Source organism: Silene latifolia, chromosome Y (genome assembly GCF_048544455.1).
Source record: "Silene latifolia isolate original U9 population chromosome Y, ASM4854445v1, whole genome shotgun sequence".
In the NCBI taxonomy this organism is placed as follows: Eukaryota; Viridiplantae; Streptophyta; class Magnoliopsida; order Caryophyllales; family Caryophyllaceae; genus Silene; species Silene latifolia.
In genome coordinates this window covers 295583478-295605360 of record NC_133538.1, presented here as the reverse complement: position 1 = coordinate 295605360, position 21883 = coordinate 295583478, and the positions used below count along the sequence as shown (strand labels likewise).

Sequence of the window (21883 nt, the reverse complement as noted above, 5' to 3'; positions counted from 1 at the left end):
ATGGCAGGAAGTAGTAACGAAGTGAAACTAAGTTTGAAGCTTATAGTAGATAAAAAGGCAAAGAAAGTAGTGTTTGCAGAAGCAGAAAAGGAGTTTGTGGATTTTATATTCAGTTTAATGTCATTGCCCCTTTCATGTGTCTCAAAAGTTCTACTTCTAAATGAAAAGGGCATGGTGGGTAGCTTAGGTGCCCTTTACAAAAGTATTGAGTCTCTGGATACTCAATGCTTTGAGTCAGAGAAGTACAAAGTCAATGCTCTTAGAGGACTAACTGACTCAGCAATTGTTTGTGTCCCTTTGTTATCGATTTATGAGCCCCCCTCCATATGTCTCCGTTCAACTTACAAACCTAAATATGTGAGGGGAGGTTCAGTTTATATGGTGACCGATAATTTGGAGGTCAGCCCATTCTCAATGGCTCTTATCAAGTCCCATGTTAGAGATTTTTCTGAGTTGGAGGACAAACATGTTGAAATTGGTCTCCAGGAGGTACCTACTTAACTTGTTTTCCTAAATAGTTTTAAGGTATAAATTTATTAATTTGGTTTTGGTTAAACTGAAGCGGAATCATGGTACTATAACTTGTATGTACAGTGATTCAGATGTAATAATAGACACATGATGTTTGGCTGTTTGGTTGTTTTTGCAGGGATTAGCCATATTGAAAGCATCTCTACAAACCAACACTGTTCTCACAATTCAATGAGTACTAAACCCAAACAAAATCAATGACTAATACAAAAATAAAGCAAGATTACGACAGCAGAAGCAAACCCAACAAAATCAATGAGCAGTAAACTCAAATCAAATGGAAAAAATCAATGGGTACTTCATTAAATTGAGGAGAAATAAAGATAAGAAGAGTAAATCAGAAAGAGCACGTACGAATTGTGTTTGGATTGGTGGCAATTGGTGTTTGGATTGGTGGCCGATGAGTGTGTTGTAGACGATTACCTAGGGTTTGAGTGATCGCTTGATTGAGAAGTTGAGTAGTCGAACTGTCGAATTGGTGTGTATTGTGTTTGATGGCCGCCTGCTGCTATCTGTTGGGGCTGGTGTCCTCCACAGTTAGTGCAATGACATATAAATCTCTAAAAGGATCAAAGGGTATACTTTTGTATTATTATCAGTTGGTCCACGTTTATCAATAACGGTTGGCTTGCTAGATAAGTTTGACGTTATTGCCATACTGATGGCGGTGATCAACTGGTCCCTAAAAGTCACACCTATAGGATACGTTTGAGAGATGTGACGGTATGGAAATAGAGTCATGTTGATGCCTAATATGACTAAGCGGTTAGTCGGAGTTATTGACTAATAATTAGTCAAACGCGATGTTGAGATAATTATTTAATACGGATTAAATAATAATGGCTAAGGTGAATTAAGCAGTTAGTTCGTAATTGAATATAAACGATTATATCTAATTAATGTATATTGAATTAATTAATTATACAATATTGTCATTGTCGGACAAGTATTAATATATCGACTGAGTCATGTTACTAGTTGATATTTTAATATCCGATGACGGATGACGATTTATAATTAAAACCCGTCATATACATTTTAGCGATTCGAGTCGGACAACGAGTTAAATAAGGAGAAAGTGGAAAGCCCACTCCCTCCTCTTGGAAACTCACGGCCGAACCAAAGAAGAACAAAAGGAGAGTCTTTCTCTCCTTTTGACCTAAGCATTTTCATTTGCAAAAAAATTAGGTTTTTGGAGCATCTCTCTCTGAAAACCTAGATCTCACATCAGAAAAACTCACAAAAACTCTCTCAATATTGCAAGGCAATTAGAGAGTAATTTCTAGCACAAGGGGCATAGTCTCAGACGGTCTTGGGTGCAACGATTAGGAGGAAATCTATATTGATTTCTGTTCTTAGGCCGAATTCACAAAGGACCCGAGGTTGATTTCATTCTCTTATCGTTTTCTCTTGTTTTTCGTTTATGACAATTATTCACATGTTAAATTTGCGTTATAATCCTTAATTTTAAGGGAATTTTACGGATATTTCCCTACAAGTGGTATCAAAGCGAGGCCACGTAAATTTTTCATTGTGATTTTCATTAAACGATTTGAATCGATAATTTTTTTTTTGCATAGAAAACCGTGCGGCCGAAAAAAATTTTCTCGGCTGTTTTCTGTTTTTTTTTCTTCATTGAAAACCGTGACATGTATATACACGGCTGATCTGTTTTGTTTTTCGATTTGTTCTTTGCATATTGTTATTTTAAACGATAATTATAGCAATATGTTAAGGTCTTGTCAATTGTAGATTTATTTTAATACGGATTATGTTTAAATTGCAATTGGTTTTTGTCAAATCGATTTTGTTTGGTTTGTTAAAGCTCACGGCATGAGCTGAGAAAAAAAAAAAATTGGTTAGCTCTCGGTCAGGCCGTGAAAGAAAACAAAAATTGTGTTTTATTTTTTTTCGGCCATAACATGTACATAATACGGATTTTGTGCACTCGCTTGATAGTCAAACAGTTCACTCACGTACCATTTAGTTATTTTAAAGCAATTTAAAGTAACGGATTATCATGAATTAAAATTAAGTTGATAGAAGCGGTTTTGTCACATAATTTTAATCGTTAAAAGGTGGTTTGGATAAATTTAACATAATTACGGAATTATGTCACGAATAATTCTGTTTTAGTTGATGCATTTTTATTTATCGTTACTTTTGAATGCCATGTATATATATTTTTTTATTACGTATTTAATTTTACAAACGGTTGTAACTTAGTGTGGCCTTAGTAGAACGTGTTACCGTAATGATGGGACACGGTCTTGGTTGTATTTTGAGATCTCGAATCTCCGTTTTGGTTTTTTCCTTGTAATTACAGTTTTTATTTAGAATGTAAATAGGTTTATATTTTGTAATTTTTAAATTGAAATTTTTGAGAAGACCAAAGATGGAGAATCGGATGCTCACTCCCGCTGCATGGACCAAGATGGAACATCAAGACAAGCTTCTCGGGTCCAACGGTGGATTCCAAAGTTGTATTATGTTTATCTTGCTAGGATAGGCCACACTAGGACTTTTATTTACGTTTTGCATTCTTTTATATTTTTTTTTATCGTAACGATAATTTGCATCATATTCCGCCTAAAACCAAACCACCTAATATTTGCATGAAAACTGACTCATATAGAGGTTACGCGTTAGTTTTCTTTGATATACAGATATCACACGTTTTTATAAGCCATCACCTAAATTAATTCATTCACGTAATGCTAGTTTTTCGTTCACTTAAAATGAATTAAAACTAAGTTGATGGGATCTTCCTCGTATAAACAAAAATTGAGAATAGTCTTTATAGGTCAAACTCCAATGAATCCCTTCTTCGTCGGTAGGCATAATATGACCCCTTCTACGTCGGGTAAGTTGGAACTGATTGACCTATTTTATCTCAACACTATGGTCACTCGTACGATCCTGTGATTATGGTGGACTATAGATAGGATTTACGGAAATCTATCGACCAAGAGTTCTAACGATAGAACTAGCTAAACAGTTGGCTTATCAATTTACGGAAATTGAGTCTTGGGATCATTTGTATAATTCTTGAGGTAGATCAATTATACAAGTGCAATGAGTCTACACGTTAAAATGAATTTTAATTAGACTTAAATCACCTCGATGAGTTGCTTACTTCGTTTTGTTTCTCCTTTCTTTTTCAGTGTAGATCACGATCATTTAAACTGCGTATAACAAAATGGCTGGCCTTATGAACGACCCAATGCCAAGTGCCACATTGGACCGTGAGTCCTGGCTTCGGATCTTCATGAATCAGATGAATCAGTCTACTCGACTGAAGAATGATGGATCAAACTTCGCGGACTGGGAGGCGGCATTACGGAATGCTTGCCATTGCGACGGAAGCTCGGATATCCGACCGAGCCCATCCCGCCAAACCCAGGCCCCACGGGTGAGCTAACGAGATCGCCACGTATAGCGATTTCGTCATGGAAGCGGGTGCGATTAAAAACGTACTCATTTTTGCAATGGAATCCAATTTGCAGAAACGCTTCATAGCCCAAGGTGCGAACAAGATTTTCACCACGCTCACTAAGGAATTCTCGAAAGCATCGAGAATCGTGACCTATGAGCATACCTGTCACTTCTTTGAGGCGAAACTCCAGAAGGGCCAACCGGTTAGCCCACACATTCTCAGCATGATTGAGAATGTTGAGAAACTGGAGACACTTGATTGTAAGATCAGTGAGAACATCGTGATTGACCGCATGCTTCATTCACTCCACGATGGTTTTGCGCTCTTTAGAGCCAATTACTATATGAATGATTTGAAGAAAAGTCCTCATGCACTACACTCCCTTCTCGTACAGACCGAGAAGGACATGAAGTTTAGTGGGAGCCTGAAACAGGATGTTCTCGTTGTGTCAAACAAGGGCAAGGGTAAGGGCAAAGCTCAGGCAGACCTAGCAGTAGGTAAACCGGAGTTTAAGAAGTCGGGATCAGGTAAGAGTGGGCATGGTGAGTCGAGCACCTCATCAGGCGCGACAAAGAGCAAGACCGGTAACATGGAATGCCATCATTGCCACAAGACTGGGCATTGGAGGCGTACATGTCCTGTATACCATGAGGACATAAAAGCAGGTCGCGTTAACCCTGTTGGTATGTCTTCTTCTTCTTCTTTTATTCATATGATTGAGATTAACCACGCAAGTTACGGAACTTGGGTACTAGATACTGGTTGTGGTTCTCATCTGTGCAATCATGTGCAGGGCCTCCGAAACATCGAACCCCTCGTAAAGGGTGAGGTGGACCTGCGTGTCGGGAATGGAGCACGAGTGGCTGCCGTCTCGAGGGGAACATATGTGATCCAGCTTCCTAGCGTATTTGAGTTATTTTTATATAACTGCTATTATGTACCCAGTCTATCCAAAAACATTATTTCAGTTTCTGCACTTGACAAACTTAGTTTTTCATTTGTAATAGAGAATAATAGCTGCATTTTCTCATTACACGATATGATTTATGGTAAGGCAGTCTCCATGAATGGAATTTATGTTTTAGATCAGACCACTGAAATATTGCACGTAATGAATAAAAAGTTAAAGGTTGGTGACAAAGATCAAACTTATCTATGGCACTGCCGTATGGGACACATTAATGAGAAACGCGTTAAACAGCTCATAAAGAATGGAGCTATCTCGGCCTTTGATTTTCAATCATTTGGCACGTGTGAATCATGTCTCATTGGTAAGATGACTCGAATTTCCTTCAAAGGTGTTGGAATGCGCGCTGCTGACCTATTAGGACTCATACATACGGATGTGTGTGGACCTATGTCAATCACCGCACGAGAAGGCTATAGGTATTTCATCACTTTCACGGACGATTTAAGTAGATATGGCTATGTCTACTTAATGAAGCACAAAAGTGAGTCCTTTGAGAAATTCAAAGAATACCGAGAATCTCGGGGTACTGAGAACCAACTGGGTAGAAAGATTAAAACACTACGATCAGACCGTGGTGGCGAGTATCTTTCACACGAGTTTGATCAACACCTCAAAGACTGTAGGATTGCCTTACAGTTGACTCCACCTGGAACACCTCAGTTGAATGGTGTGTCCGAACGGAGAAATCGAACACTACTTGATATGGTTCGATCCATGATGAGTCACACCGTGTTGCCTGATTCATTGTGGGGTTATGCTCTTCCTGTCAAATTTGCTCTAATACTTAACCGAAGTCCGTCTAAAGCTGTTGACAAGACTCCATATGAACTATGGAAGGGAACGGTCCCTAACTTGTCCTTTATACGGGTTTGGGGCTGCGAGACTTATGTCAAGTGGAGACACGAGGATAAGCTCGGCCTGCGATCGGTCAAGACATACTTTATAGGTTATCCTAAAGGAACATTTGGTCATTACTTCTATTCGCCAACCGAGCAACGTGTATTTGTTGCGGCTAGTGTGACATTATTAGAGAAGGAGTTTCTCGAGAATGCGAAGAGTAATAGAACCTTCGAGCTGTCGGAGATTCTAGAACCAAATGTCGAGCAACCATTGGAGGAACCAGTTCCTTCAATCTCGGCTGCGGTTAATATTCCTGAGGAACCTAGGAGGTCGGGAAGAGTCTCTATTCCTCCGGACAGATACATTGGTATGGTCGAGAAACATGACATAGATGACATTCTGCTCTTAACGAGTAGTGAACCCGCAACCTATAAAGGTGCCATGACTAGTTCCGACTCAAAGCTATGGCTTGAGGCCATGCAATCCGAGATGGACTCCATGTATGAGAACAACGTATGGGATCTTGTTGACTTGCCTGCTAAGGTTCGTCCCCTTCAATGCAAATGGCTTTACAAGATAAAGCATTCTGTGGAAGGTCAACAAGATATCTATAAAGCACGACTAGTTGCTAAAGGTTTCACCCAAGTGCCAGGTTTGCACTACGATGAAATTTTTGCACCCGTAGTCATGCTGCGTTCCATTCGGATTATCTTAGCGATTGCCGCTTTTCATGACTATGAAATTTGGCAGATGGATGTGAAAACCGCCTTCTTAAACGGTTATTTGGAGGAAGAGTTGAACATGGTACAACCCGAAGGTTTCATCGATCCTGAACATCCTAAGAAAGTGTGCAAGCTTAAGCGTTCCATTTATGGACTTAAGCAAGCTTCTCGGAGTTGGAATCATCGTTTCGATCAAGTGATAAAAGAAAATGGATTTACTCGATCGGTCGAGGAACCATGTCTATATATCAAGTCGAGTGGGAGTAAGATTGTCTTCCTAATATTGTATGTTGATGACATACTCCTGATTGAGAATGACATACCTCTCTTAACTTCGGTAAAAGTATGGTTGAAGAACCATTTCCAGATGAAAGATCTGGGTGAGGCATAAAGAATTTTGGGCATCCGTATCTATCGAGATAGATCACGTCGGATGTTATCTCTCAGTCAGGAGTCTTATATAGACAAGATCCTAGAGAGATTTAGCATGACTAACTCCAAAAGGGGTTTCTTCCTATGGCTCCGGGGGTGCATTGGAGCAAGTCTCGAGCACCGAGAAACCGGAAGAGAAAGAGCGCATGACACGGATTCCTTATGCCTCGGCTATAGGATCAATCATGTATGCCATGATATGCACACGTCCGGACGTGGCATATGCATTGAGTATGACAAGTCGATTCCAACATTCGTGTGAATCACATTGGATGGCTATCAAGAACATTCTTAAGTACCTACGGAGGACTAAAGATTGGGCATTGACTTATGGAGGCGAACAAAAGCTATGCGCAACCGGTTCTGCAGATGCTAGCTTCCAAACGGATCGAGATGACTCGAAATCTCGATCCGGATTCGTTTTTACTCTTAATGGCGCTGCAGATCACTGGAAGAGTTTCAAACAAAGTGTTACAAAGATATTCTACGATCGAGTCCGAGTACTATGCCGCGTCTGAAGCTGCAAAGGAAGCGATATGGATGCGTCAGTTCTTACAAGGACTATCTGTAGTGCTTAGTTCGAATGACCCGATCACCATATATTGCAACAATAGAGGTGCCATATTCCACGCTAAGGAGCCTAAGTCTAGCAACAAGTCTAGACATGTACAACGGAAAGCTCATCTAATCCGAGATTACGTGGAGCAAAAGGAGGTAGTGATAGAAAAGATTGCTACAGATGATAATATAGCAGATCCTCTCACTAAACCATTACGACAAGATAAGCATGAAGGGCATGTTAATTCCATGGGAATTAAACGTGTTCCTGAGTTGTAGTACTTTTTTATGGATTAGATTCATTTTCTTGTGTACTCTATACGACATCATCGTTTTGATATTTATATATTTTGTTTTTCATGTGGAGTTGTACGACAATTTTTGAACACCACAAAGTGAACTGAACAAACATTATATTATGGTCCTTAATTGCCCACGTGAGCTGATAACTCTGGCAATTATTTTGTGACGTTGGTTGATGGTGGGTTCAACGAGCCATAAGTCAAACGGTTGACTGACCAATCACAGAGGCGAGTTATACGGATATCTCGTAGGACACAATTGTGACAACGACGTGGAGTCCTAAATGTTTTATAACATTCGGTGCCAGGTCATGGATAGGACCTCCATGGTGATCCTAAGAGTCGATTCTTTTGACTATCGACTGTCTCTTGAGATTAAGGCAGATTTTGGGTGACTTTGGTTTCTTTCTCACGGTCATCCGTAATAACGGGGGCCAAGTAGATTGTTTCGGTCATTTCATGCCGTGCTTAGCTCGGCAGGTTCGAGTTGAAGGAAATATTCAGCCTTTATCGTACTCGATATTTCTCGGGGCCACTCGAGGAGTCAGAATCGAAATGCATGGCCATGCTCGAATACGAATTCGTTTTATCGCTTAAGTTACTCGTAGTCGGGAAACCACTCTTGATACCGATCGATTGTAAAATACGACCTTTGCGGATACGGATCTGCAAATTGTTTTACATTGAGTGGGAGAAATTTTAAATGGATATGAGAATCGGTTATCGCACATACACTTGTACGGACAAGTGGGAGTTTGTTGGAGCCGGTGTCCTCCAGTTAGTGCGGATAACGTTATTGCACGTACACTTGTACGGACAAGTGGGAGTTTGTTGGGGCTGGTGTCCTCCACAGTTAGTGCAATGACATATAAATCTCTAAAAGGATCAAAGGGTATATTTTTGTATTATTATCAGTTGGTCCACGTTTATCAATAACGGTTGGCTTGCTAGATAAGTTTGACGTTATTGTCATACTGATGGCGGTGATCAACTGGTCCCTAAAAGTCACACCTATAGGATACGTTTAAGAGATGTGACGGTATGAAAATACAGTCATGTTGATGCCTAATATGACTAAGCGGTTAGTCGGAGTTATTGACTAATAATTAGTCAAACGCGATGTTGAGATAATTATTTAATACGGATTAAATAATAATGGCTAAGGTGAATTAAGCAGTTAATTCGTAATTGAATATAAACGATTATATTTAATTAATGTATATTGAATTAATTAATTATACAATATTGTCATTGTCAGACAAGTATTAATATATCGACTGAGTCATGTTACTAGTTGATATTTTAATATCCGATGACGGATGACGATTTATAATTAAAACCCGTCATATACATTTTAGCGATTCAAGTCGGACCACGAGTTAAATTAGGAGAAAGTGGAAAGCCCACTCCCTCCTCTTGGAAACTCACGGCCGAACAAAAGGAGAGTCTTTCTCTCCTTTTGACCTAAGCATTTTCATTTGCAAAAAAATTAGGTTTTTGGAGCATCTCTCTCTGAAAACCTAGATCTCACATCAGAAAAACTCACAAAAACTCTCTCAATATTGCAAGGCAATTAGAGAGTAATTTCTAGCACAAGGGGCATAGTCTCAGACGGTCTTGGGTGTAACGATTAGGAGGAAATCTATATTGATTTCTGTTCTTAGGCCGAATTCACAAAGGACCCGAGGTTGATTTCATTCTCTTATCGTTTTCTCTTGTTTTTCGTTTATGACAATTATTCACATGTTAAATTTGCGTTATAATCCTTAATTTTAAGGGAATTTTACGGATATTTCCCTACACTATCATAATCATAATTATCTAAATTATGAATAACAAATAGGACGGTTTAATAGCCACCCGTCATATTTTTTCTTTTTCAAGACCGGTTTAATTATTTAACCGTCTTCTTTGTGTTTTTCTAAAATATACAAAGACGGTTAATAAATGGACCCGTCTTCTATCACTATATTCCAATTGGCGCACAATTTTTGTGAAAAATTAGGACGGCTCCGCTATAATTCGTCCCGTAAACCCCGTCCCCTAAGGTCATATTTGTAGTAGTGAAACCATAGCTTTGTCACATGCGAGATAGCTTTTTGACGATGAAAACAACAATAGAGATTTAATCTCGAGAGTATAGAGCTTTGACAAAGTTGTAAATTCTTATGTTTGAGATTTAACAAAGTTGTAAATTCTTATGTTTGATATTTTTGGTCAGTGGAGCTTTATAGGAAGAATTAATAATAAAAAAAAAAAGCTTTAAAGAACCAATAATTCATGACGGCAAGAGTATAGAGCACTTTTGATATGTATTAGCTAGATCAATTTGTTTATCCTGAAAAGAAAAACAAATAAAAGTATTCAAAGTTACAAAACATTAACTCATTAAAAAATTATAATTTTTTAATTAAAAAGATATGTCATTAGCATTAGCTTGCATATTTGGCTCAATAATCTTAGTGTTGTTGGTTAGTACCTTTATTTATGTATTTGTATAGAGCCTTTGCAAACACCATAATAATGCAAGAAGTCCATCTGATGCAAGCGTAATTGTGTTGAAAAAAAAAAGAAAAATAAAGGAATCACATTATGGACAGAGTTGAATTGTGAAATAAGAGCATTTAATTGAATATATAGTTTTGGATGTAGGTGTTTATATACACATATACAAATAGACATTGTGTCATATACAAATAGACACGTATAATATAGAGTAGAATTTTATTAGCATTACACTTTTGTTATGGTTGGGTTATGGCTATAATGTGATAAAATATCGTATATACTAAATTCCGCACACTTGTTTGCTAAATCCTACACATTTTACCCTAATTTTCCATATTTGCCCTTTGGAAAAAGAAAACTAAATTACAAAGACTACTAAAGAATAAGAAAGACTTCCCTCTGTTAACCTGATCAGTCCCTTCATTGTTCGCATATTATGGATCGTAATTCGCACATATCAAATGGAATTTCGTCGTTTTATCCATAATTTTATTAAGCCGTGTGGTATAGGGTACAATGATGTTATTGTTGTTTTTTTTTTATAAGAATGAATGTGCATTTAGGCTACAGTGATGTAGTTTTAGATTGTACGGGATTTTTCAGTACAGAATGAATAGAAATCTGTGCTATTTCAGTGTGAAGTGATGTTACTCTTGTTTTCAACAAGTGAAAACCATATGATTACATTCATCAATTATATTAACCAAAATCAATGTTTAGTAAAACAAACATTTCATTCTGATAAAAGTAAACTCTTGTCTGCATCATTTCATTCTCACAAAACTGCACAAAATAAAGACAAACAGTAGACAAATAAAGACTTGTTGCAGCGTTCATCCCCGTCGCTTGGCTTCACCAAAGAACGATTTGTTGCAGCGTTCTAAGGACTACAGCCTGGGTCGGATATCTAGCTTACCAAAAATCGATGCAGCGAGATTCAGCCTTGTAAAGACCTGTTCCTCGGATGCATTTCTCAAATTTCCTCCAAAACCAACCAAATAATGCACCAATTACACTGAAACCCACTTCACACACAAGAACACTAAAGTACCCACATAATCAAAATCACTCAAAAATGTGATTTTAATACAGAAAGGCGAGGAGGGGGCTGTCGACTCCGGAATCGTCGGTTGCGCTGTCGAATCGGGATGGTCGGTTGCGGGGAGAGTGCTATTGGCGCGAGGACAGGGGTGTGAAGGGATGGTCGTCGCGTGGATTTGGGTGTGGTGGGGTGGTCGGCGGTGCAGGGATGGGAGGTGAGGGAGGAGGGTGCCGGTAAATAATATTTGGGGTTTTTTAATTTCTCTTGTTTCTCTCTCTTGTTTCTCCTTTGATGAGGGGGGGAAATGAGAGGGGTAGTCTTGGAATAAGGTGGAATTAAGTGCACAGCGGGATTGAGTAAAATGATGTGCGAGATATGGCACGTCCCTAAAATATTATCTTCTCTAATATGTAATTAATTTAACAACTTGATTATCTCTAAAATTATATGCATAAAAAATATGTTCTAGTTAGTTTTGAAAAGTTGGATTCTCTATAATCGCTCAAAAGGCTTCCTTTAATAATATAGATAGATAGATATTATAGTGATATTGATTTGGGACATTGATGTTTATTTAATTAATGTTATTGAAAATAAGATATTCATCTAAACAATTTTTTCTCTCATTCTTTTGGAAATAACCTAACGAGTCTACAAGATATTCTAGTGAATACAAAGACTGAGGTATGAATTAGTAATAGTGCAATTATTTAAAAATTGTGACAAATTATTCGGCAACATAGACAAACTGGAGCATGTTTAATTATACGATTTATGATTATGTGCATCAAAAGTACGAGCAATGATATGTGACACATAATTTTCCTCTGAACAATTGTTATAGAAGTATTGTGGTCATAATTGCATTGGTTGAGTACATAATTCCCATGTAACAGGCTTTAACAAGGAATATAAACAGGCCGCTAACAGAGACTCAAGCGGTGGAAAATCCCCAAAAACTCTCTAAATCAAAAACCCTATAAATTACCACCGCCTATCCATATCCCCCTCTCTCGCCGGCTGCCACCGCCAAACTCCTCCTGGTTGCCGGCGAGGGGCGTGTTTTCCAAGCATCACAACCGTCTTTCTACAACTGCAACACCAAGGTGATGTGAAGTTCGACTATCTTATTTCAACTATCAGTGGTGTATGCTTCTAGGTTTTGTACTTTTACCTTTCTCAATCATCCTCCTTGTCCTGAGCTTTTTTGTTGATTTAGTTCTGTTGTGATTAGAGTTTTATTGGCTCGTTGTGGATTTTAGTGTGCTCCTGTAAATTTTCTCGTTCTTCGTCTTTAGGAGTTCTAATTTGATCTTGTTCCTTTTGTCTCTAGTTTTATCCTCTGTTAGCATCTTGCTATTTCAGATGTTGGTATGGATGATAATGTTCTTATTAATTGGATTATGAACATGAGGGAGCCATCAATTTACAACATTCATTTGATGAAAGATAGGGGTAATTCACTTTTCAAAGATGGAAATTTTTCTTTAGCTGTTAACCTCTATAACCAAGCTCTCCAATTCTTTTGTTTCCTCGGCATTCCTTCAACACATAACCAGTGTTGTGAAACAAATCTTGTATTTGTAACCTCGCAAGTATAACGAAAGTTCATCGTAGATGTGAGGGTCGAACCCAAGAGACGGTTGTTATGGTTCTAGGATTGCTTGTTAAACAACTAGTTTAGCCCAAAATACGAAATTGAGTTCATTTAATACAAACTAAGGAATTAAAGCTAAAACAATAGAAAATCGAATAAATGCTTAAGATGGTGGAAGACAATGATTAGGGGAACTAGGATATCGGGTTCACTCATATAGACAAGGAGGGAAATACACATAGAACGACAAAACCCAAGAGCATAAGCAAGGGAAAGACCCAATCTCTCGATGTGAGACTAACCCCTAAGGGTAAGATCGATTAAGTCCTCACTTAATTAACTCAACCATAATTTTATCATGTTCCTATATACTAGTCAAGTTCTCACCCAACAAGTAGAAAAGATAGTTCAAAGGCCTAAATTCTCATTCAAGCATTCTCACAAATACCTTATGTGCATGATAAAATCAACAAGCATAAACTCAAGGATTTCAAACTCCCTATGTCATAATCCACTCCTATAATTCTATATAAGACCCCCCTTCATCCTAGTAAGGCACTATTCACACATGTTGACAACAAACAACATAAAAGATGGAAGCTTTGACATATAATAAGTAAAGGAAAGCATGTTGTAAGATAAACTAATTAAGCAAACTTGAATATGTAAACAATTGAAAGATAAATAAACTAGAAGAAGAATTATACCAATTAAGAGACAAAGTTGCAATCTTGGATTAAATAGAAGAAGAATCTTCACCAATCTTCAAATTACAACCCAATACAAAATGTAAACAATTGAGAATAACTAATTCTAAGCTAATTTATTAAGTAATTAAAGTTTGATTAAGGAAATATTAAAGCTTACTTAAGAGTGTTTGCATAAATTAGGGAAAATTTTCAGATCTAGGGTTGTGTGTACAAATGATTAAGGGAAGGGGTATTTATAGTTTACACGGAAATTAGGTTGAAAATTACAAGTGAAGTCAAAATAGCGGAAGGTGTGTCCCAGCTGGTGGACCGGCCGCCAGTGCCCTACCCGGCTGGGAGTTCTCTGTAAGTTTGTGAATTAAAACCAAGTCATCAGGTGTGCACGGCCGGTGGACCGGCTGCCGGTGGGGTGCCGGCTGGGAGCACGCTGTAACTTCTTCTTCATTTCTTCCTTTAAATTCTTCTTCATGCATTCCCAGCTGATGGCCCGGCTGCCGGTAGGCTTCCCGACTGGGAGTTCTCTGTAACTTTCCTTCATTTCTTCTCCATGGCCAAGTATGGAGGGGTCCCAGTCGGCTGACCGACTGCCGGCCTACTAGCTGGGAACCACTTCTCGGCATTTCTTCTTCTCTTCTCCATGCTAACTTCTAAACCGTCTCCCTTGCTCCAATTCCTCTATTTTCATCCCAAATCCTGCGAGACAAACACGAGTACATAGGCTAGGGAATCGGGATGCAAAATGAAAGGAAGGACATGCAAAACCGTGTCAAACGGAGTCAAAATGCATGAGAATAAAGAGGGGAAATGGTATAAAATGATGATATATCAAACTTCCCCACACTTGAACATTACTCGCCTCCGAGTAAGTAAGTGAGCAAAAATGAGACCCTTATTAAACTATAACCTAAATATGCTAATAATATCCGATGATAGGTAATTAACGGGCCTTCTTCATCCCTTCAACTCACAATGAAATGCAATGAGGTATGCACTTCTTTGCAAGGCAAATGGGGGGTTGCGGAAAAACTAGACACTTCCAACATTTAAGCACGTAATCAAGCATAGGATGCATCAATCAAAAAGTCAACCGCTTTCCTCATCTAAGCGAAGGGTTTTGTTCCAAAAATTAAAGGTTTTGGTCGGGAGATATCGTCTCATAGTCTTAGCGGGGTGTCAACCCCCTAGTGATGGCTCAAGCAACCTACATGTGACGACCAATGCCTAGGAAACAAATTTAAAGGCGGGAAAGGGGGAAACAAAGCCTAACCTTCAAGATTTACATGACACATGATACGTGCATTTTATATAGTCTTTTTAGGCCTTTTTATGCACGTATTTCCATGCTTTTATCGTAGTTTACGCTACGAAATGCCCCGAATATGCTACTTTGGTTTATTTTGTCTTATTTGCAGGAATGAACCAGAAAAGTAGTGATATCAAGCCTTTTACCGTCCGTTTAGCATGAATTTGGAGGAAGAGTGAATTTGGAGCGGGAATGTAGCTATTTTGAGATGCGCAAAGAAGAAAGATAGTTAGGCGAGCAAAGGAAGAACTTCAAATTGCTAGTGCCTAATTTGAAGAGCCATATATCAAGTTATAAAACTTATATTCAGGTGATTCCAATTGGAGATGAAATCTTGTAATCTTAGCTTTCCAACGCCACCAGAATCGTCCTGTTTGCCCAAGTAACGAAGAAATGGCAGCCGTTTGAAGTTCAGTGCGCAAAGGAGGAAATTGTTGCTGGAAAGTACTCGATCGAGTACAATTATGCTCGATCGAGTCCTTTTTCTACTCGATCGAGTAGATTTTCTACTCGATCGAGTGGTTTAAGCTTTAGTTTACTCGATTGAGTGGTTTTAAATCACTCGATCGAGTCGATTCTCTTATGGGCTTTGATCCCGTGACACTTTAGGTTTAATTTCGTATTAGCTTTAGTATAAATAAGAGATTAGCTTCGCTAATCAGGGGATCGGAAATTATTGGTGGACTGTTATTCATTCATTCACATATTACGACATTCGTTATGGCTTCCTTCCTCTATTCTCTGGATCTTAAATCTTTGTAACTTCTCCTTCTTCTTCTCTTTTAATTTATGTTATTTCTTGCATCCTTAAATCTCTTTTCCTTTAATTCTTTTTCATGAATAGCTAATTTGCATGCTAGGATTAGGGAATCTATAGCATAGATGGACTAATATGTTTTAGATCTGGAATTGGTATTAGTAGAATTGCCTCATAGTTGTTTTAATTGTTACATCTAGCGAATCGACCGGCCGGAGACTAACTAGATAACTTGGGAATTTCTGACCTAGATCGAAAGATTGGAAGGGAATAGACCTAATTATGAACAATAGACTACCCTAGTGGACCGAAAGGACTTAGAGTTATTTAGGCATTAGATTAATTTAATTAGGGCGAAAGTTAAGTTAGAAGTAATCTAGGGCGAATAGAGACCGAAAGGAGATATTCACTGCCCTTCTATGAGTACCCAGACCGGACCTTAGCTATTTTAGACCGTCATAGCTGTAGTGACCTGAAATCCTAGTATCTTTCTTTCCTATTACTCTGCTCTTATTTTCTCGTACTCTTTCTCTCTTTGCTTTAGATTAGTTTTAGATTAATTACAATCAATCAACCCCCGTTACTCATAGACTAAAATTAGACAGATAAATCTCATTTTGCCTTCCTGTGGAGATCGACCCTACTTGCTGCTAGCTTCTGTTAGTAGTACTTAGGTTTATTTTTGATACTGCGACGACCGGTATCAACACACTCAATATTCGACCAAGTTAACCCATGACTAAGAGGACCTAGACTACCGACTTCTCACTGTTTTCACTAGTCGCTCATTTTGAAGAACGGATGATATTTATGCCAAAAAGTAACCAAAATCACTCAACTACTCGACTTATGAGATATGCCCACAATCTAACGTGGAATCTCCTCCTACATGACAATATATGAAATGCAAAAACGGAAATGTGCATAAAAGGAAACAAGGGTTGTAACGGGGATAGGTGATGGGCTTAAACGGGATTGGTGCAAGCATCATTATGGATAATATGGAGCTACGCATCAAGAATTTGCCAAAATTACATTTCTCCCAACTTATTATAACAAATGAGCAACGTCTAAACCCTAACAAAAAATTGGTTTCCCAAAATCAAGCAAAAATTGTGTAAACCCGACTCACTTCGGAAAAACATGAATTTCTCACCTTATTTCAACAAATGAGCAACGTCTACACCCTAACATGAAATTGGCCTCCCAAAATCAAGCAAAAATTGTGTAAACCCAACTCACTTTGGAAAAACATCATATGCCCCTTTATTTTGCAACGCCTTTTTCTACTCCCTTAATGACGAATAAGGAGTGTTGCACGGCTTTTTCAACTAATACAAGTACATGGGAAGTGATTTTTGTTGTTTTCAAAATTTCTTCTTTTCTATTTTCTTTTCTTTTATTTTTCAAAACCTCATTATTCAAAGTAAACCAAATGGAAACTATTATTCCGACCCAAGTGAGCTTAGCTAGAACTCAAGTGCCCTTCTTCATACAACCGACAACATGTTGACAACTTTATTGATTAAGGAAGGTTATTTATGGTATGTAGTGGGTTTTGTAGGTGCCAAATGGAAGGTTAAGGCTCAAAAGGGGTAAGCAAAATCGGTCCTAGTCTAAAGGGTCGAAAAGTAGGCTTATTTGGTAATGTGAGGCTCAAAAATGATATGGAACGAATTGTTTCAAGTTATGCACACAAATGAACATCTCATGGTCAAAAAACAAAGAACGTCACGCTTATGCGTTGTGATATGACATGCCACGCAAGGAGCCTACTCACAACCTAAGGGAGGACCGGGTATGGATGTACCGGTCCCAAGGAGGCTCTAAATCTCACATGTAAGTGGTTATGTCGAAATCTAGGCCTAGACTGCGGTCTTTGGTCTCACAGGGTGGTCAATACTTTCCGGTCAAGCCTCATTTCCCGGGTATTTGCAAGCAAATACCCCCTAACATGGAGGTCACAAGGTGCAAGCCACTAAGAGAGGGAAGACACGGTCAAGATAATATCATCATAGAGGGTATCATGCTCCCTTCCTAGACCACATTTTGTTCAAAAATTTATATACAAACTAAAGGTAACAATAAGGAAACACAACACATATATACATGTGAAACATATGCATGGGAGAAATGGAAATGACATGAATGGAAAAATGCAACAAATGTCTAAATCCTAGCAGCACATCAACACAAAACCAACAGTTCCTCAAGGGAACATCCTCAGCAGCAAAATCTCATCCTCCTCCATATATACAACGATATAAAGGGAAAGAATAGTAAAGGAGAAAGATAAAAGAACGGTTATACCAAGCGTCTTCTAGTCTCCTTTGGCTTCAAATGTCCCGTATGTGCCTGCGCCACTAGTTAGATGAACATATATATACAATGCAATATTTTTGAATTTTTGAAAGTTTTCAATTTTTAGTCTTTTTTTGAAATTTTTCAAGTATATACAAGTGAATATATACAAATATTAACAATATGCACAAAGTAGATATTTCCCTCCCCACACTTAATATTTACATTGTCCTCAATGGAACAAAGTATATAGGGAGAGAATCGGAAAATAAAGAACGTATTTTTGGATTTTTGAAATATTTTCAAATGAAAAACATATTTTTGTTGTTTTTATGATTTTCTTAAAAGCAAAAAACTTGTTTTTGTTCTTTTTTTTTTGAGGGCCCTCCTCCCCACACTTATTATTTACAACATCCAATGACGGTTGAAGTGTGGATAAGAGGCATTTTTGAAAAGGAAAAAACATGTTTTTGTGGAATTTTTCGATTTTTTCAATTTTTTTGTCTTTTTGAATAAAATACAATGCATGCTTTAACTAAATGCAAAAATTGAAATACGATGCAATCTAGTCTATATGAATGCAATCCTATATGTGACGTATTTTACAAATATTTAAATCTAATGCAACTATATGGCATAAATATTTTACATATTTTACAACTAACTAAATGCATACGAAAATGAAATATGAATGGGATATTTGGATTAAAGGGATCATACTTGTATTTGGATTGGAATGGGAGTGAGGATAGCCATCATTACTAGGCATCCTCGGTGTCGGAATCTGCACCATCATCATCATCATCGTGCCCACCTCCAAACTCGGCCTCATGGATAAAGTCATCCATGTTCATGGCCATAGAGGAGCCACCCACGTCATACCCATCCACCGTCAAGTTAATATCGACATTACGCCCCGCCCCCGAGACACCAACATTACCACCTTCACCGAAAATGGGGGGGTGTTCCTCCAAACCATTAGGTGTCATACCCCTCTCCTTGAGTAGAGGCTGGAGTGGGGAAGACCGGGTTACTAAAATAGTCCGGACAGATGTTGATATCGCCGTAGAGAAAAGTCCCGTTGATAGGATGCCCGCCATCCGGGGCAAGGGAATAGGAAGGGTAAAGGCCGGAAGGGTGCTTGTATTGCCTCCTCATATAGTCGTCGTACACGGGAAATTGACCAACCGATTGGTCGAAGTAGAGACGGTCCAACCGTTGTTGAATGGCATGCCACTCACTTGCGGCCGTTTGCATTCCCAAATTCATGTTATCCATGAACTCAATTAGTGAGGGGTGTAGTGGAGGATGTTGCGGTGGTTTTTGACTCGATGACCCTTCACCCTGGTGAAAGGACCAAGGTTGGTTGAACGTTCCTTGGAAGAAGGGAGTGGTGGGCTTGTTATAACGCAAGGTGGGTTTGGCGGTGACCGAGCATTCACGCCCATAGGTAAGGTTCGGGTTTTGGGTTTGGGCGGTGGCGGTATATTCATCCGCTTCAATTTCTAGCAAGTAATGTGGTGAATTTGGCACTACTTTCAGTTTTTGTGGATTAGGAAGTAGAATCGAGTTCTTGTCCACCCCATTGATTCATATTTGCCAATACTCATTCCGGTCATTGGGGTTCTTCTTAATCCAATTAAGAGAATATTGGATATAGTTTTTGGTGAGCATTGTTTCCCCGGAGATGTAATTCATGCCATTCAAGTTCAATTTCCGGATTAGTCGTTTTGCAAGGTGGGTGATGAGGCCACCCACGATAATTGGGGTCATTTGCCCTGAAGAATTGCTTAATTTGTTGAGGTGAAGAGCAAAGTGATGCGCCACACATATTTTGAATGTCATTGGGTTAGAACAGAGGTAGGAGCCAAGAATTTCTAATTCCCCCGTCCGAAAACTATGGTGCTCATCCCTCCCAAAGATGGTCCAACCCATGTAACAGTGCCAAATCCGTATGGCGGCATTATGACAAGTGGTAGCCGGTCTCTTCACCCCCTTTTGGTCATCCAGACCAGAGATTGCTTTCCAAATAAGACCGTGATCAAAATTATCCGGTGCTTTGTGAGGTGGGCTCGGGTCTAGCCCAAAATGCTCCGCAAAGGAGGGAAGGGTAAAGGAATAATCCTTGTTTAAAAGACGGAAATGAAAAAAGCCCACCTTTCCGTCTTTCCTATGCTTATCAATCCTAAGGGAGCTCAAAAATTCCTAAGTATGTCGGGCATAAGTTTTCTCATGGATGTCATACATTTTCTTCATCCCGACTCCCTCAAATAAATCTAGTGTGACACGGTATTACCCTAGGTCCCTCATCGATTGGCGATCAATAAATTTAGTAGGGTGAAGGGGACGCTTTTTAAACAAAACGAATTTACCTTTCATTGTGACGGAGCAAAATTAGAGTCCCGGAAAATCCGAATCGGGACTCATATCGGAAGCCGCCGCCACCACCATTTCTGCTTATTGAAGTGCCAAATCACCCCTACAAACTCTTTTCTTGGGTGCCATTGTTGATGGGATAAGAGGGTTAGTGAAAGGGAGGGATTTTTTGGTTGTTTTGTGGGATTTGGTGGAGATTTGAGAGAGAAAGGAGGAGTTTAGAAAGAGAATCAGTCGAGATTTGTGATTGATTATGTGTGTTTTCGATTGTTTTAATCCCGACAAAGGGCTCCCGGCCGATCGATGGACCGGCCGCCGATACCCCAGCTGGGAGATCAGGCTATTTCAAAATTGTTTACAAAACAATTAGAGTGTTCCCAGTCGGTTGAGGGACCGGCTGCCGGACACCCGGCTAGGAGATCACTCTCAAACACACTTTCCTCATAAACGTGCTCCCAGCCGGTGGACCGGCTGCCGATCTACCGGCAGGGAGCTTTCCTTCCTCTAATTTCTCATCTTTTTTCTTCAATGGGGTGTTCCCAGCAGGTGGACCGGCTGCCGGCCTATCGGCTCGCACCTCTTTCACACATCATTTTCCTTCTTTTTCTCGAGTTATGGTTCCCCAGCCGGTGTACCGTCTTCCGGCCTACCAGCTGGGAACCTCATCACATTAATTCTCAACATTTTTCATCAATTTGAATCAGGGACTTCCAAGCCTATGCACATACCGGCGGCCGGTGGGCCGGCTGGGAGCTCCCTCACACTTTGTTTTCTTCATTTTCATAATTCATCTTCAGAAAGTTCCCACCCTGTGCATGGGTAGGCTGCCTGTCCACAGGCTGGGAGTACATTACCTCATGTCTTCTTCATTTTTCCTTGCAAATTAAAAACCGTTTCTCCAATTGGCCTCGAAATGCGTGTTTTCCTCTTTCTAGCCGACGAATCAAGTCGGGATTTGGCCAATTGAAGGTTATGCTCGTGTTCTCCATTGAACCCCGGTCTTCTTCCAAATAACAACCCGTCATCAATTCAAATTTCCAAGTATGATTGTTTCAATTCTCCCATTTTCTATCTATATGCATGCTATTTATAAATGGTGGTTCTTGTGGAACTCCACCAAACCAATGCTTGTTCAAAAACGGAATTACTCATCCCCCAAGGATGGGGGATCTTCAAACTCAACTTCACCTTGGGTCTCAATAGGTTGACCCTCATAAAAGTATTTCACTCGTTGCCCGTTTACCTTGAAGCATTCACCCTTTTTGTTCTTCAATTCAAATGAGCCATAGGGAAACACGGTCACTACTTCAATCGTTAGTAGGTACGGCAATAACTTCTATCCACTTGGACACGTAATCCACCGAAACCAAAATGTATTGATTGCCAAATGAGGATGAAAACGGTCCCATAAAGTCCACATCCCATACGTCAAAGAGTTAACTTCCAAAATGTTATTTAGAGGCATCTCATCTCGCCTCCCAATGTTGCCTCTTCTTTG

At 39.2% G+C, this 21883-nt stretch overlaps 1 protein-coding gene across 1 annotated transcript; it reads left to right on the top strand.

Moving 5' to 3' along the window:
- On the top strand, positions 1-706 carry LOC141630969 (uncharacterized). Its single transcript, XM_074443701.1, has 2 exons — positions 1-489; positions 650-706. Exons 1-2 carry the CDS (start codon positions 1-3, stop codon positions 704-706), a joined length of 546 nt encoding a protein of 181 aa, XP_074299802.1.
- The last annotated feature ends 21177 nt before the right edge of the window (positions 707-21883 follow it).